This window comes from Engraulis encrasicolus, chromosome 20 (genome assembly GCF_034702125.1).
Source record: "Engraulis encrasicolus isolate BLACKSEA-1 chromosome 20, IST_EnEncr_1.0, whole genome shotgun sequence".
Taxonomy (NCBI): Eukaryota; Metazoa; Chordata; class Actinopteri; order Clupeiformes; family Engraulidae; genus Engraulis; species Engraulis encrasicolus.
In genome coordinates, this window is record NC_085876.1 from 42,079,333 (window position 1) to 42,095,804 (window position 16,472).

Consider the following 16,472-nt stretch of genomic DNA (forward strand, 5'->3'; position numbering starts at 1 on the left):
CCCTGCTTAATGTAACGTTAATTATTATATGGTTGTGACGTCATCGGTCGAATGCTCCATTCATTTCAACGGGGCTCCCCAACGTTCGCACGTCTGTTATTTTTCGATAACGGACGGGTTGGTCTATAACAGACCGCTGTCAATGGCAACAAGACTTTTCACTGCTAAAGCGACTTTTCAACAAGACTCTAATCAGCTGCTGTGATAGACAACACCTGTTGTCCTGGCTACCTAGCTGTTGCCTAGCGGTGAGAGAACACCGCTCCGCGTCGGGGTCTAAAGATTCTCTCTGTCGTGCTGCTATTCCACGGTAGCGACCTACTCGCCGAACGTTAACCCTTACGTAATGTCTTCTTCTGTCCTCTCAGGTGCGCAGTGAGGGGATCCGCTCTGAGTGTCTGGACTACAACGCCCCAGAGCACAGCCCCACGGGGGCACACCTGGCCTTGTTTGGCTGCCACGGCCAAGGTGGCAATCAGGTAAACTATTCCCCCAATCACCTCCATCAGCCCCCTCCTGCAACACTCCCCACCCCAATCACCATCTACCTCCATCACCCCCCACCCCCATCACCCTCTACCCCATCACCCTCCTCCTCCACCACTCCCCACCCCCATCACCCCCCACCCCCATATCCCCTATCACCCCCCTCCTGCACCACTCCCCACCCCCATGGCCAAGGTGGAAATCAGGTAAACTATTCCCCAATCACCTCCATCACCCCTCTCCTCCATCACCCTCTACCCTATCACCCTCTACCCCACCACTGCCCACGCCATCACCCCCATCCTATATCCCCCCCATCACCCCCCCTCCTCCGTCACCCCCCCCTCCATCACTCCCCCTCCTCCATCACCCTCTACCCCCATCACCCCTATCATCTCCACCACTCCCCACCCCCATTACCCCCATCGCCCCCCTCCTCCTCACCCTCTACCCCATCACCCCCCACCCTGAGTCTACCACCCCCCCCCATCACCCCCCTCCTCCATCCTCCTCCACTCCTCCTGCTGCTCCTGTATTTCCCCCACTACACCATGATTGTTATTCTCCACCACGCCAGCTCCCTTTACACCACACCGCTACAGTACTGTACCTCAGGGATTTACAACAGCTGGAGGTGGAATAGGGGACAGAGAGAGAGAGAGAGAGAGAGAGAGAGAGAGAGAGAGAGAGAGAGAGAGAGAGAGAGAGAGAGAGAGAGAGAGAGAGAGAGAGAGAGAGAGAGAGAGAGAGAGAGAGAATATCAATGCAATTGCAAGCATTCATTTGTGTGTTTGTTTTAACACGTATTATCATTACCAATGTGTCTTCAACCAATGCTTTGGCAATACAAAATATTTTTTGTCATGCTAATAAAGCTTCTATGAATTGAATTGAATTGAGAGAGAGAGAGAGAGAGAGAGAGAGAGAGAGAGAGTGTGAATGTGAATGTGAATGTGAATGTGAATGTGAATACAGGTGTGTGTATATTTGAACTCCAACTCCCATTGTCATTGTGACACAGCACTCCACAGCACACAAGTGAACACTGCACACAACGAAATTGCATTTATGCCTCACCCGTGCAAGGGGGCAGCCCTCAGTGGCGCCCCATGGGGAGCAGTGCGGTGGGACGGTACCATGCTCAGGGTACCTCAGTCATGGAGGAGGATGGGGGAGAGCACTGGTTGATTACTCCCCCCACCAACCTGGCGGGTCGGGAGTCGAACCGGCAACCTCTGGGATGCAAGTCTGACGCCCTAACCGCTCACCCATGACTGCCCTGCTCACCCATGACTGCCCTGTGGTGTCATGGCCCATATGCATGCTGGGCTGTGTTTGTGTGTGTGTTTTAGGTGTTGGTATGCATGCATGACATGTGTGTGCGTCTGTGTGTCCGTGTATGTGTATGTGTATGTGTATGTGTATGTGTATGTGTCTGCACGTCATGCACATGTGTGAGATAGAGGGAGCGCATCTGTAAATGTCAGCGGTATTGAGTTACTACCGCAAATGAGCTGCATCTCAGCGGTGTGTTATATAATGCATATGATGATAACAATAGACGTGACAGGCACCCCCCCTCTCTCTCTCCTGAGACTGAGGCAGGGTGACAGTGCATCAGCATCATCATCATCATCATCAGTGGCAGAACAATTGCACACAAGGCCCCAGGGCAAGACACTTATAGGGCCCCCTATACAGCTTACCAAGCTCACAATAGGGCCCCCACCATCAATACGGGAGGGCCCTGGGCCCAGGGGCAAGTGCCCTGCTCGCCCTCCCTGTAGCTCCGCCCCTGGTCGTCATCATCATCAGCTAATGTACCGCTGCTCTGCCATCACCGTAACGAGGCAATCAGTCACTTTCGGAGTCACTTCTCTTTTATTTTTAGCACCTCCTCTCCTCTCCAGGCTCTTCGTTTCGCCGCATGTCTGTCTTGTGTCTGTTTTCGTGGCTTCATGAACACAAGGCCTGTACGTGTTGTATTTTTAATGGTGCCATGTTGGGAGGGAGGAGAGAGATGAGATGGATGAGATGAGTGTCAATGTCGACGTGACGTGTTGTGTCCACTTTGGTATGGATGTTGTTGACAATGACGCATGGATTTGGCATATCGTATTAGATGTCCGTCAAAAAAGAAATATTGAACTGCTACGGTACGTGAAGGAGGGAAATCCGCACCCGGGTTCGATTACCGGCACGGGTCATTTGTCGGCCCTTCCCTGTCTCTCTCTCCCAACTCGCTTCCTGTCTCTACTTCACTGTCCTGTCTGAGAAAAAAACAATAAAAGCTTGTAAAGCCCCCCCTCCCCCCAAAAAAAGGAGTAGGAAAATCAAAATGATTGATCAGAATAATGTGGCTTGAGACAAAAAGTAAAAGATGGTCTGCATGAGGGAGGGAAGAATGATGGTACATTTTTTTTCTTTTTTTTCTTTCTTTTGTCAATATTTGGTGACATGGGAAAATATACATTGTGATCGTATATCATAGGTACTGTACGAGCAGTGAATGCACACAGGGCCCCAGGGCACAACAACACTGACGGGGACCTCCATATGGCCTGCCAAGGTCAAGATAAGGGCCCCCACCACCCATACAGCCGGGCTCTGGATCCCAGGGTCAAATGCCCCCCTCGCCCCCCTATTCATGTGTTCTAAATTTGTGTTTCCCCCTGGCTGCGCACAACTCAACCTCTGATTGTTGGAAACCGCTGTCGGTCAAAAAATTTGCTCACGTGGTTGGCAGCCAGTGTCTTGCCCCTTCTCACAACACCGTGTTTATAAACGAAAAAAAAAGCCCCCACCATAGCTCCTCACCTGGGTAGGAGGAACTTTACCCCCTGCCCCTAACAAAAGGCCCGTCTAGAAGGTGCGCTCACAGGACACCAGACAGTGTTGCCAGATTGGGCGGTTACCCGCCCAAATGGGCTACTTGAGCTGGCCGTCTGCGGGTAAAAACAGGAAAAATTGGCCATTTGGCGTTTTTTTTCTGCAGTATTGTGCCCATAGAAATCAATGCATTTTGTTGAAATTGGCTGGAATTTAGCAGGCTCTGAAGAAGACAGTAGTCGCAACGCGTCAGCCCGTTTAATTAAAGGCTTTTTAACTTCACCAGCAGTGTGCCTTGGAATCTTTGGTAGACCTTATCAACAGCCACAACTGGAGCTAAGTCTGCCCATAATTTAAGAAACTTTATCTCCTTGAGCCAAAGAGCACCTGCTAAAGAGACAAAAGTGAAGCAGCACTCCTCCATGATCAACATTCCCCAGTGAACAGTTGATTTTTTTTGCATATGGAATTTAGCGCCTTTTGGCGGTTTGGTGGGAATTGATCAGATACATCTGGCAACACTGACATCAGAGCCTACCGTTGCTCTGCCCTCCCTCCGTGAGAGTTAACCAAGATACAAGATACAAGATACAAGATATTTTATTTGTCATGTGTATATATATGAAACATATATATACAATGAAAAGCTTCCCTGCTCTGGGAGTCCCAAAAAAGGTTAAAAAGAATGTTAAAAAAGAAAAAATATATATTTAAAACGTTGAAAAAATGGCAGGTTGGAGAAAGGGGAGATGTGATGAGTGGATTTCTTCCTATGTTGGTGATTTTGTATTCAACAGTCTGATACATTGAGGGAAGAAGCTGTCCGAAGCCCATAGAGGCAGTCAGACAGACAGGCAGTAGCAGGCCAGATGATAAATTACTAGGCAGGCAGGATGATGAATGGAATGAGGCCGATATTTATCTGAAAGGGCCCCCCACCCAACACATGCAATGTAATGAGAACCCAATTCTGGGCCCCCTCCGTCCCAGCAGGGCCCGGGACAGCCGTCCCCTTTGTCCCCCCCCCCCTGTCGGCTTCCCTGCAGATGATAAATGACAGGCAGGCAGGATGATGAATGGAATGGGGCCGGGTAAATAAGGGTGAGCCACAGAGGCCACACTCTCTGGCCTTTTAATAGAGACGGCCCCCATTGGCCCATTGGCCTCCGTCTGAAAGATGCATGAGACCTGTACTGCCGTGCCGAGACAGAGCAGGAGCAGGAGCAGGAGCAGAGAGGGCAGGCAGACCTCGGACTGTGGAGATTGATTACCTGGTGTTGTGCTCCAATGGCATGCAGACACATAGACAAGCTGACAGACACACAGACAGACAGACTGACAAACAGGCACACATAGAGATACACACACATACAGTAGATACACAGACAGACAGACAGACAGACAGACTGGTAGACAGAGAACTGCCTGTAGATAGACCAGCAGACAAACCCACAGACTGGCAGACACGCAGAGAGAAAGACACTCATGATAGTGACAAAGGAAGTTGATCACCTGGTTTTGTGCTCTGGTGGCATGCAGACACACAGACAAGCTAACACACACACACACACACACACACACACACACACACACACACACACACACACACACACACACACACACACACAGACAGACAGACAGACAGACAGACAGACACACAGACACACAGAAAGACAAACAGGCACACAGAAATACACACACATACCAGTAGATACACAGACAGACATGCGCACATACAGACAGGCAGACAAATAAACAGACATACAAACAGACACACAGACTGGCAGACAGATACACAGACATACAAACAGACACACAGACTGACAGACAAATACACAGACAGACACAGACAGGTAGACAGAGAAATAAATAGACCAGCAGACAGACACACAGACTGGCAGACACACAGACAGACATACTGACACACACATAATAGGGACAAAGGAAGTTGATTACCTGGTTTTGTGCTCCAATGGCATGCAGACACGCAGACAGACTGACAGACATAAAGACTGCCAGACAGACAGACAGACAGACAAACAGACACATAGAGATGCACACAGATACTGTAGATACATACAGACATGTGCACATGCAGACAGGCAGACTCTTCACAGACAGACACACAGATTGGCAGACAAATACACAGACAAACAGACAGACTGGTAGACAGAGAAACAGACAGACACGCAGACTGGAAGACACGCGGACAGACATACTGACACACACATAATAGGGACAAAGGAAGTTGATGACTTGGTTTTGTGCCCCGGTGGCATGCAGAAACACAGACAAGCTAACACACACACAGACAGACAGGCCAGAGAGATAGACAGACAGACAGACAGACAGACAGAAAGACAAACAGGCACACATAGAGGTACACACAGATACTGTAGATACACAGACAGACATGCGCACATGCAGACAGGCAGACTCTTCACAGACAGACACACAGAGACACAGATTGGCAGACAAACAGACAGACACACAGACTGACAGACAAATACACAGACATACACAGACAGGTAGACAGAGAAATATATAGACCGGCAGACAAACACACAGACTGGTAGACACGCAGACAGACAGACAGAGAGACTGACAGGCACACAGACTGCCAGAGAGATAGACAGGCACACAGACTGCCAGACAAAAGGAAACACAGACAGACAGACAGACAGACAGACAGACAGACAGACAGACAGAGTTCTCCATAGTGACAGAAAGTTCAAGTGCCATGCAGACACACAGACAGACTGACAGACAAACCAACAGACACTCGCTTACAAAGACACACAGAATGGCAGACACATAGACTGGCAGACAGATAGACGGACTGGCAGGCAGACAGACAGACAGACAGACAGACAGACAGACAGACAGACAGACAGACAGACAGACAGACAGACAGACAGACAGACAGGTCAGCCCTGCCAATCTGCTCCATGGCAGTGGCCACAGTGGTGTTAGTGTGTAGTGTGTAGTTAAGGACATTAGCGGTGACAGTGAGCAGGATAATACCTTAATGTGTGCGCCGCGCTTTACTCTACTGTCTGGTCTCAGTTTCCTGTAATTGTGCGGGCCATTGTGACCGGCACGCTTCGTCTGCGTTTAGAGAAAGGCAGCTCAGCCCCCGATTATCTTCGGCCGCATCTTTGGGTTACTTAACACGAGAGACAGCCTGGTGTTAACAGTACCTCCCCTGCACAGTGACCGTGGTGGTTCCCAACCTTTTTGAACAAACGCCCCCGGGCCCTGGACCTTTATCATAAGTCTCCCAATGCCCCCTTGACCTCATCATAAGCCTGCCAATGGCCCACTTAGTATTAAACGAATAGAATAGAGGAATGCACTTGAATTGCAACTGACACCCCGCCCCCTCCTCAGCTGTATCCTTCTCAACGCCCCTCTACACCCCCCTAGTGCCCCCCCTAAGGGGCTCTAGAGCCCCTGTTGAGAAACACTACCTTAGCCTTTTCCATCTTGTGATGTCTCAAATGACAGGAAATCAAATGAACAAACAAAAAACACAATACCTTGAATCAAGCACACAATTCTTAGTTTTGTTACTTTATTGACTCCGTTACGGTCGTTGATACCTTTGACTCATTCACGGTCACTTTAGGTCACTGACCTGTAATTCTCTCGTATTCTCTGCTCAACTGACACCCCCCCCCCGCCCCCTCCTCAGCTGTATCCTTCTCAATGCCCCTCTACATGATGCAGGTCAACTATGATGCAGCAGGTTGTTCCTCCATAGTCACAAAAACAAACTAAATAAACATTCTCTGGTATTCTCTGCTCCCCCTGCAGTACTTTGAGTACACGTCCAAGAAGGAGGTGCGCTTCAACTCGGTGACGGAGCTGTGTGCCGAGGTGCCCGTGGGCCAGAACTACATCGGCATGAGGCACTGCGCACACGACGCAGCCCCGGTACCCCCTAACGTCCTCTGGGAGTTCAGAGAGGTGAGTTTTGTCACACACACAAACACACACACACACACACACACACACACACACACACACACACACACACACACACACACACACACACACACACACACACACACATACATATATGTATACACAAACACACGCACACATGTACACACACACACACACACACACACACACACACACACACACACACACACACACACACACACACACACACACACACACACACACACACACACATACATATATGTATACACAAACACACACACACACACATACATACAGTGAGTTCAATATGTATTTGATCCCTTGCTGATTTTGCCGGTTTGCCCATTAATAAAGACATGATCAGTCTATACATTTATGATAATATGTATTCAAACATGGAGAGACAGAATATCAAAAAGAAATTCCAGAAAATATCTTAAAATAATATATTTTAATTTATTTGTATTTAATTTAGGCAAATAAGTATTTGACCCCTCTAGCTAAAGAAGATAAAGTGCTTTGTGGCAAAGCCCTAGTTGTCTAGCACTGAGGTCAGATGCTTCTTTTAGTTGATGACAATGTTTGTGCATATAGTATACATTTTTTCTTAGCAGATTATCTCTAAAACATGAATAGTTTGTGGCTGTATCTTGGCAAATGGGAGGTTAAGTCCTCTCCATAGAATTACTGTAGGATTAATATTTGGAGACTGTCTAGGCCACTTCACGACTTTAACATGCTTCTTATTGAGCGACTCCTTCGTTGCTTTGACTGTATGTTGTGTATTATAGTCATGTGGGGAGATGCAAAAATGGCCCACCCTTCAGTGTGGTGGTGGAGGGAAGGAAGTTTGCACTCAGGATTGCACATTACATGTCTCCCTCCATCCATTTGTTGACGATGTGAAGTTGTCCTGTGCCTTGGCCAAACAAACACCCTCAAACCATAATGATACCACTTTCGTGCATGATGGTGAGGAGGGTATTCTTGGGATCATAGACAGCAGTACTCTTTCTCAAAACACATTGAATTGTGTTAATGCCAAACAGCTTGGTTTTGGTTTCATCTGACAACAGCAACTTCTTATCATATCCTAAAGCAGTCTGATGTCCGTTGGCAAACCTCAGGTGGGACTGCACAGGTTCCTTCTGAAGTAGAGGTACCATGTGTGCACTACAGGATTTTAAAACTCTGTGGCATTAAGTGCTACCAGTAGTTTTCTCAGTGATTTTGGTCCCAGTAGCTTTGATATCATTGCCTAGTTCATCCCGTACAGGTCTAGGGTGCTTTCTTTCTGTTCTCATGATTATCAAATCCCTACAAAAGGTCAAATATTGTATAGAGCCCCACACAGGCTGATGGATAGTCATTTTGTATTCCTCACATTTTGGAAGAAATGCATCAACAGCTGGGTCATTAATACCCAGTCTCTTTCTTTTGGCTTTGCAGCCCATTTAATAATTTTTCAGGTCTAAAATCTTGTCCCTGATATCATTTGAACGCTTTTTGGTCTTTCCCATGCTGGGTAGGTTGGAGTGTGACTGATTCACTCATACTATGGACTGATTCTGCTCATTCAATGTGTCTTTTATGCATGTTAGTATGTACAGGTGTCTTTAATTCAGATGACAAGTTGATGAGAAGTGCCCATCTGGTCTGTGGGCCCGGAACTGTAATCAGTTGGCAGGGGATCAAATACTTATTTTGCTCGATGAAATGGAAATAAATTAATATATATTCTCTTAAGTTAATTTCTGGATTTTCTTTTTGATATTCTGTCTCTCCATATTAGAATACATATTATCATAGCATTTATTGACTGATCATGTCTTTGTTAGTAGGCAAACCAACAAAATCAGCAAGGGATCAAATACATATTGGACTCACTGTATATGTATACACAAACACACGCACACATGCACGGACTTGCACACACACACACACACACACACACACACACACACACACACACACACACACACACACACACACACACACACACACACACACACACACACACACACACACACACACACACACACTGCCCACAGGACAGCACATTTGTGCCCTTCAACTCTTGGGATTCAGAAAGGTGGCTCTATAGTCTATGGTCTATGTTTTCATTTCAATGTTGTTTATGATCTATGTTTTCATTTCAATATTGTTTAATATGGTCTATGTTTTCATTTCAATATTGTTTAATATGGTCTATGTTTTCATTTCAATATTGCTTATTTAACAGGGACAGTACACAACATACCATTGAGCCAGATTATAGCCATGAGGCTAATTTTCATGTGTAGTCGGGTCAAAGACGTCCAAAATGAAATTGTCCTAGTGAAAAAAAAGAAAGAAAAAAAATGAAATTGTCCCAGTGTAATGGATACCTTCTGTTGACTGTAACTGTAAAAATCATGACTCTTTTTATTTATTATTTTTTTTCCCAGTGAAATCATGAAAACCTCGGCTGTCATCCATTCACTTGAAACAATTTAAAAATCATGTTTTTTACAGTTACAGTCAGCAGAATGTATCCGTTACACTGAAGGTCAATTTCATTTTGGACGTCTTTGACCCAGTCCCTGTAGATTTGTAGTAGCTGTAGTTTTGGGTTGTTTATGGACAGTACATAATGAATAGCTGTAGATGTATCCTGTGACATAGCAGTCATGGATGGAGGTGTCGGGAGAGTTAAGGGTGGGATTCGAACCTGCAACTCTGTGATCTACAGTCCAACCCAACTCCCTAACCATTACACAACAGCTGCGCACAAGCTTTCATGATTTTTTTTTGTTGGGTAACCATGAAACCCACAATTAGCCATGGTCTTTTGACCATGTTTTGTGACAATGGTTAAGCCATAGTCACAAACCATGCGTTAACACTTTATTTTAGGGATACAGCTATAAGCACTAATACATACAATGGTAATGCCTGCATAAGTAACTTGTAAGGCATGTACAAAGCAAATGATAAGGCCTACTAGGTCCTTACTAATGTTAAATTGGTAATAAATCCCTTATTGTGCATGAACAAGACATTTGCGAATACATGCCTAACATACATGTTTGATTTTGCTTTGTACATTACTTACAAGTTACTTATACAGTCACATTGCATGTATTAGTGCTAATAGATGTATCCTTAAAATAAAGTGTTACCCACCATGCTGAAAAAAAAAACATGAAAACCACGAATAACCATGATCCATAGTTAGTCAGGAACCATGGTTTTCAACCTAAGCCAAAGTAATACTATGGTAATACTATAGTAATACTATTACTACTAAGCCATAGAAATACTATGGTTGGTTCAGAGTACTTAGTGTTACCATGACATACCATGGTTACTACAGTAAAACCATGGTCAATTTCCGTGAGAGTAATAGTCTGCGTGCTTGCACTACTTGTGATTCGAGTGTGTGCCACTGCTACTGGCATTGTGTCTGGGATTGGCATTGGCTGTGCTGTGTCTGTGCTGCCCCACGTGAATAGTAGACAGCTTGAACACCTTCTGGGAAAGCCTTATTTGTAACAGGATTGCTGTCTCTCTCTCTCTCTCTCTCTCTCTCTCTCTCTCTCTCTCTCTCTCTCTCTCTCTCTCTCTCTCTCTGTCTCTGTCTCTCTCTCTCTCTCGGTATGTGTGTCTGTCTGTCCCTTTCTTAATCTGCCTCTCTATCTGCCCCCTTACCCTCTTATCCTCTGTTACCCTCAACCGCCCCCTGGCTCTGTCTTAAATAAATCTATTTTTCTTTCTTTATCGCTCTCCCACCCCCAACTCTCTCTATCTCTCTCTCTCCCCCCTGCACCCTCTTCTCCTCCGTTACCCTCTACCTCTCCCTGTCTCTCTCCCACCACCAAATCTCTTTCTTTATCTCTCTCACTCTCTCTCTCTCTCGTTTGCCCCTTACCCTCTCTTATCCTCCCTTATCCCTCTATTTATCTCGGTCTCTCTCTCTCTCTCTCTTCCATCCCCAAATCTCTCTTTCTCTCCCTCTCCTATCTCTTTGCCCCCCCCCTACCTCTCTGTCTCCTTACCCACGTTTTGCCTCCCTTTCTCTCTATCGTACCGTACATTACTCTCGATCGGTCCTTCTTTCCAACCCCAAACTTTCCTTTCGCTCTGTTGCTTTCTCTCTCCCTCTCTCCCTCTCTCTCTCTCTCTCTCTTTCTCTCTCTCTCTCTCTCTCTCTCTCTCTCTTTCTCTCGGTCTGTCCCAACCTTTTCCCTCCCTTACTCTCCATCTTACATCACTCTCGATCGATCCCTCTTTCTCACCCCAGACTTTCTTCTCTCTCTGTCTGTCTGTATGGTGAATTGAAGGATCAACATACATGTAATGTAAAGTACACGTTTTAAGTGGTGACAACTGTTCACAATAAAGGAGTTTTGAAGGTCTGTCTGTCTGTCTGTCTGTCTGTCTGTCTGTCTGTCTGTCTGTCTGTCTGTCTGTCTGTCTGTCTGTCTGTCTCTCTCTCTCTCTCTCTCTCTCTCTCTCTCTCTCTCCTTCTCGCTCTTTCAAACATTTCATGTGTGGGGGGTTTGTTGTGTGAGTTGGGGAGAACAGGGAACTGATTATGAATATATAGGGGGTGGGTTGGGCCTGTTTTTGGGCAGTGACTGTACTGTGCTAATATATGATGGGTGAATGGTGTTAATGAAGGCATTTTAAATCTATCTCTCGCTCTCATCCCCCCCCCCCTCTCTCGTCTCTCTCTCTCCCTCTCTCTCTCCCCCCTCTCTCTCTCTCTCCCTCTCTCTCGTCTGTTCTGCAGGACGGGAGCATCTACCATCCCCATTCTGGCCTGTGCCTCACCACGTATCGCAACGCCGAGGGCCGGCCGGACATCCAGATGAGGAAATGCACGCCAGGAGATAAGCACCAGCGATGGAAGTTTGAATAAGGGAACAAGGCAGTGTGTGCGTGCGTGTGTGCGCGCGTGTGTGTGTGTGTGTGTGTGTGTGTGTGTGTGTGTGTGTGTGTGTGTGTGTGTGTGTGTGTGTGTGTGTGTGTGTGTGTGTGTATGTTTGTGCCACTGTGCCTGTATGTGTGTGTACGCATTCGCAGGCGTACCCATACGCGTGCATGTGTGTGTTTTTTTGGCACTTACGGTGCACGTAGATGTGTGTCCATGCAGTAGATGTGTGCATGAGTGTGTGTGTGCGTGCATGCGTGCGTGCGTGGATGCGTACATGCATGCCTGTGTGTGTGTATATGCGTGTGTATGTGTGTGTGTGTGTGTGTGTCTGATTGCGTGTGTGTGTGTGTCTGCGCGCGCGCGCGCGTGTGTGTGTGTGTGTGTGTGTGTGTGTGTGTGTGTGCCTGAGTGTCTGTATTAGCTCCATGAGACCTAAGTGCAATTACCATAATGGAGTGTTGAGAGTGAGCGTGATGGGATGGGGAGCCCCCCTGCTGTGCCCTCTGCATTGCCGTGGTAACAGCGGGATACAGAATGTTTGCCTTATATAGTACGTGCCTTAGTGACTCTGAAGAGGACACCAGAAGTAAAAGTGCCAATATTTTTTTTTTCTTCTCCTCCAACCTGTTATTGACTTTTAAAAGGGAAGTCTGAGAGAGAGAGAGAGAGAGAGAGAGAGAGAGAGAGAGAGAGAGAGAGAGAGAGAGAGAGAGAGAGAGAGAGGATGCCGTGTGGAGAATTGTGATTGCTACTTTTTAAAGGCCCGAAATCGAAAGTTCTGCAGGACCGAGATAAGGGTCGTTGTGGCGATTCAATTAAAATCGGAACTTGAACTGAATTGAAATTGGCCCGCTTCAGACTTTGATGAAAGAAACGCACAAGAACAGAACAATGCCCGGGCTGAATGGCCAAAACAGACCAGACGTCTTGGCATGCTGTTGGACCAAGGTTATGCCAAGACTTACAAGCACTTGATGCAGCTTGATGACAACAACTGTCTTGACTGTTTTTTTGTGTGTGTGTGTGTGCCTTATTACCCCCTCAAGATTCCGTCATACCAGAGCAAAGGTGAAGGCAGTGGGAGAATAAGTGGAATATTTTATTGTGTTTTAATTTTGTTGTTGTTGTTGTGGTTGAATTTCTTATCCTTTTATGTTAAAATCATATCTGATATCGTTTACACTATTCCTGCCTGTTGATTGATCGTGGTTCCTGCCTGTCCTATTTGTTTGTTATGTGTTGGTGTGTGTGTGTGTGTTTCTGTGTGTGTGGGTTTCACGGGTGCGTGTGTATGTTTAAATGTGTCAGCGGTAGGGTTGAAGTGAGTGTTAATCAGCCTTGCGGTAAAGCCTTGCAAAGAGGAATGAGGTGTGTGTGTGTGTGTGTGTGCGTGTGTGCGTGCGTGCGTGCGTGCGTGTGTGCATGCCTTTATGTGCTTTCCCCTTTAGGCCCAGCCCCATCCTTGCTTGCGGGTTTAACCTGCGTCCACCTCTGGAGTCTTTCACGACCAATGAGGAGCCAATTAATATAATCTGTTAACCCTTTGAGGAGCAAGGCTTCTTCCCCTGCTCCTTCTAGAATTTTACCCTCAACATTCTACAGCTCCCATAGAAACGAGTACTATATCTTGATAGAACAGTGTATGGTGGCATCATGGTGGGAACTCCCAAATATGGCTGAAGCTCTAAATCATGTTATGTGATAGTGCTCCTCAAAGGGTTAATATATAATCTTCTCATCTGCCGTGTGTGTCTACTTCTATTTTGGGGGATTGGGGATGAGCTGGGCTGGGCTGGGCTGGGCTGGGGTTAGGTGAGGTGGGGAGAGGAGGGTAGGGGTTAGGCTCAGGGCAAGGTGGTGTTAAAAAAAGGGTGTGGGTGGGGGGTGATTTGGGGATGAGCTGGGGCTGGAGGGTGACGCGAGGAGAGCCGCGCTTGTCTTTTTGGCATTAGATTAAACTTGACTGCTCAGACTGCCCACAGGAGCCCAGAGAAACAGCAAAACAGCAAGAAACAGAGACAGAGAGTCAGAGACAGAGGGTGCGTTCCAATATGCGACCTTGCGTCCTCCACTTGTGCTTGTGGCCTCGTACCAGGAAGTAATATGTTGTGATGACATCACTGACAACAGCATTATATTTCAATTTCTACCAAAAGCTCAATTGTGAAGTCATTTTCTCATTTGAAACTGGTTGGTGAATGAAGAATAGTCCCCCAAAAATTGTTATGGTTAGGCAGACAGCGGGGAAACCGTTTTCTCCACGGAGGCGGGGCATCAGCATAAGTGGAGGACGCAAGGTCACATATTGGAATGCACCCAGAGAGAGAGAGAGAGAGAGAGAGAGAGAGAGAGAGAGAGAGAGAGAGAGCGAGAGACAGAGGAGGAGTAAAGCAGTTGTCTAACTCTAGAAGAACTACGGTGGGAATTCACTGTATCTCTGTGTTTTCTACTGTGTGCCTTAGTAAGACTGACCGAGTACTAGGCTTTTAAGTGAAGAGGTCAGATGAAAAACAATTTGTAGAAATACTTTGAAATCACTTTACTTAAAGTGATACTGTCCCATTTTTCAAAATACGCTTATTTTACATCTCCCCTTGAGTTAAATAATAGGGTTTTACCGTTACTGTTACCGTTTTACCGACAACGGTTGAAAGTATAGGAGAACGGTAAAACCCTATTATTTAACTCAAGGGGAAGTGTAAAATAAACCCTCCCCAAAAAGCAAATCAATTTACAATGGACGGACCAACTGATTTTTAGTGGCATATGGTGTACCGTAGATACACATCACAAAAAGAAAGGAATCCAAAACATTCCTTTTGGTTGGGGACTGATAATAATGTTCATCAACAGTATGGAAATGTATCAAAAGAATGACATTGTCAAGGTTTTTCATATGAGTTGCATATGAACTCTTCACATTTGCCATGATTGTTGGCTAGTGCTGTCCATGATGCCTTTACAGTAAAGGTGGCAATACTGCATACAGTAAACGGTAACTTTTTCCAGTAATGTTGCTAGACAACAAGAAGTTTTAGTCGTTCTAAAATGCTATCAGTCACAGGAAAGTTGCCTACGGCGGAGTTAAGTTGATAAGTTGAAAAAAACATGTTGCCTTTATGAATGATATTGTAAAGTACCTAAATAATAATATATTATCTGTTCACACTGTTGTCTGACAACATTGCTCAAAAAGTCGCCCAGTGTGTTTTCATTGTAGGAGTGTTGCAAGATGTGCAAGACAAGGCTTTTTACTTCAATTTGTCCATGCTGTCATTCTTCTATAAGCAGGCTATCTGTTTCTCATTTTGTTCTGTTAATGCAGAGAGTATGTGTGATGGTTTACAAGAGTGTTGGCATGGGGCATTACTGGTCCATGTGTACAGATGCTGTGCTGTAGTAGTAAGAGCCTCCACACATCGGCTCCGACAAAGTGGCGAGCACTGCTCCGCTAAAGTTCGATTCCATTGTTGTCAATAGAACCCTGCATTCCATTGTTGTCAATACAACCCTGTCCGCGGACATTCGCGGATGTCGGCAAACGATTAGAAGTGAGTTCTATTTTGTCTGAGCCGCCCATTGACTTTCCATGCTATGTTCGTGTGAAATTGGGTTGAAATTGGGGGTCAGAATTGTGTCAGAAAGTGAAAGTGCTCCGCAGTGCTGTCGGAGCCAATGTGCGGAGGCCCTAACCCTCAGTTCCACATTGCCTTGAGATCGAAGGCTGAATGTTCACCAAAGTGTAAAGTTGTGCTCTTCAACTCCTCTCCAATACTCGACCCAACTACGTATGAGCTTCTGAGTTAATGTGATGATTCTCCCAAGTGCCCTGGATTACTTAATGAAAAGTCAAATTTCTTAATCGTGTTCGCTTTTTGTAATGCCACACGCCAGCAAGTGTTTTAACTTGCCCCGTTAGCCAGCTGTACTGTACCACTGGGGATGCTGTTGCACAGTGTATATAAAATGTAGTGTTAATTCAACACCGCCCTGAGAATACAAGGCCCCAAATTTTGTGTTAATTCAATACAGTGTTAGACTAACACTTGAAGTTGAATGTAACACCACACACCCTGATGAAGGCCGCAGCGCCGATACGCAGTGGTGTTTTTTATGCATTTGCCCTTAAAATTATTATTATTATTATTTTTTACCACATTAATCAACTGAAGTGCCTGGACCAAGGATTTTTTCCCTCTTTTTTTAATTTAACACCGTTCCGGAATTTGCATGGCTTCATGCTGTTAATTCCACACTCAAAGAGTTACATTTAACTAGTGGTGTCAACAAT

General features: G+C 46.0%; 1 protein-coding gene across 1 annotated transcript in view; it reads left to right on the forward strand.

Annotated features, from left to right (window-relative positions):
* The window catches only part of poc1bl (POC1 centriolar protein homolog B (Chlamydomonas), like), a 60,900-nt gene extending 48,380 nt beyond the window's left edge, over positions 1 to 12,520 (forward strand). Inside the window, exons 10-12 of the mRNA XM_063185965.1 lie at positions 369 to 479; positions 7,132 to 7,284; positions 12,038 to 12,520. Of these exons, the coding sequence (XP_063042035.1) occupies positions 369 to 479; positions 7,132 to 7,284; positions 12,038 to 12,166 (393 nt within the window). The 3' untranslated portion in view covers positions 12,167 to 12,520. The remainder of the gene's footprint in view (positions 1 to 368; positions 480 to 7,131; positions 7,285 to 12,037) is intronic.
* Positions 12,521 to 16,472: the final 3,952 nt, after the last annotated feature.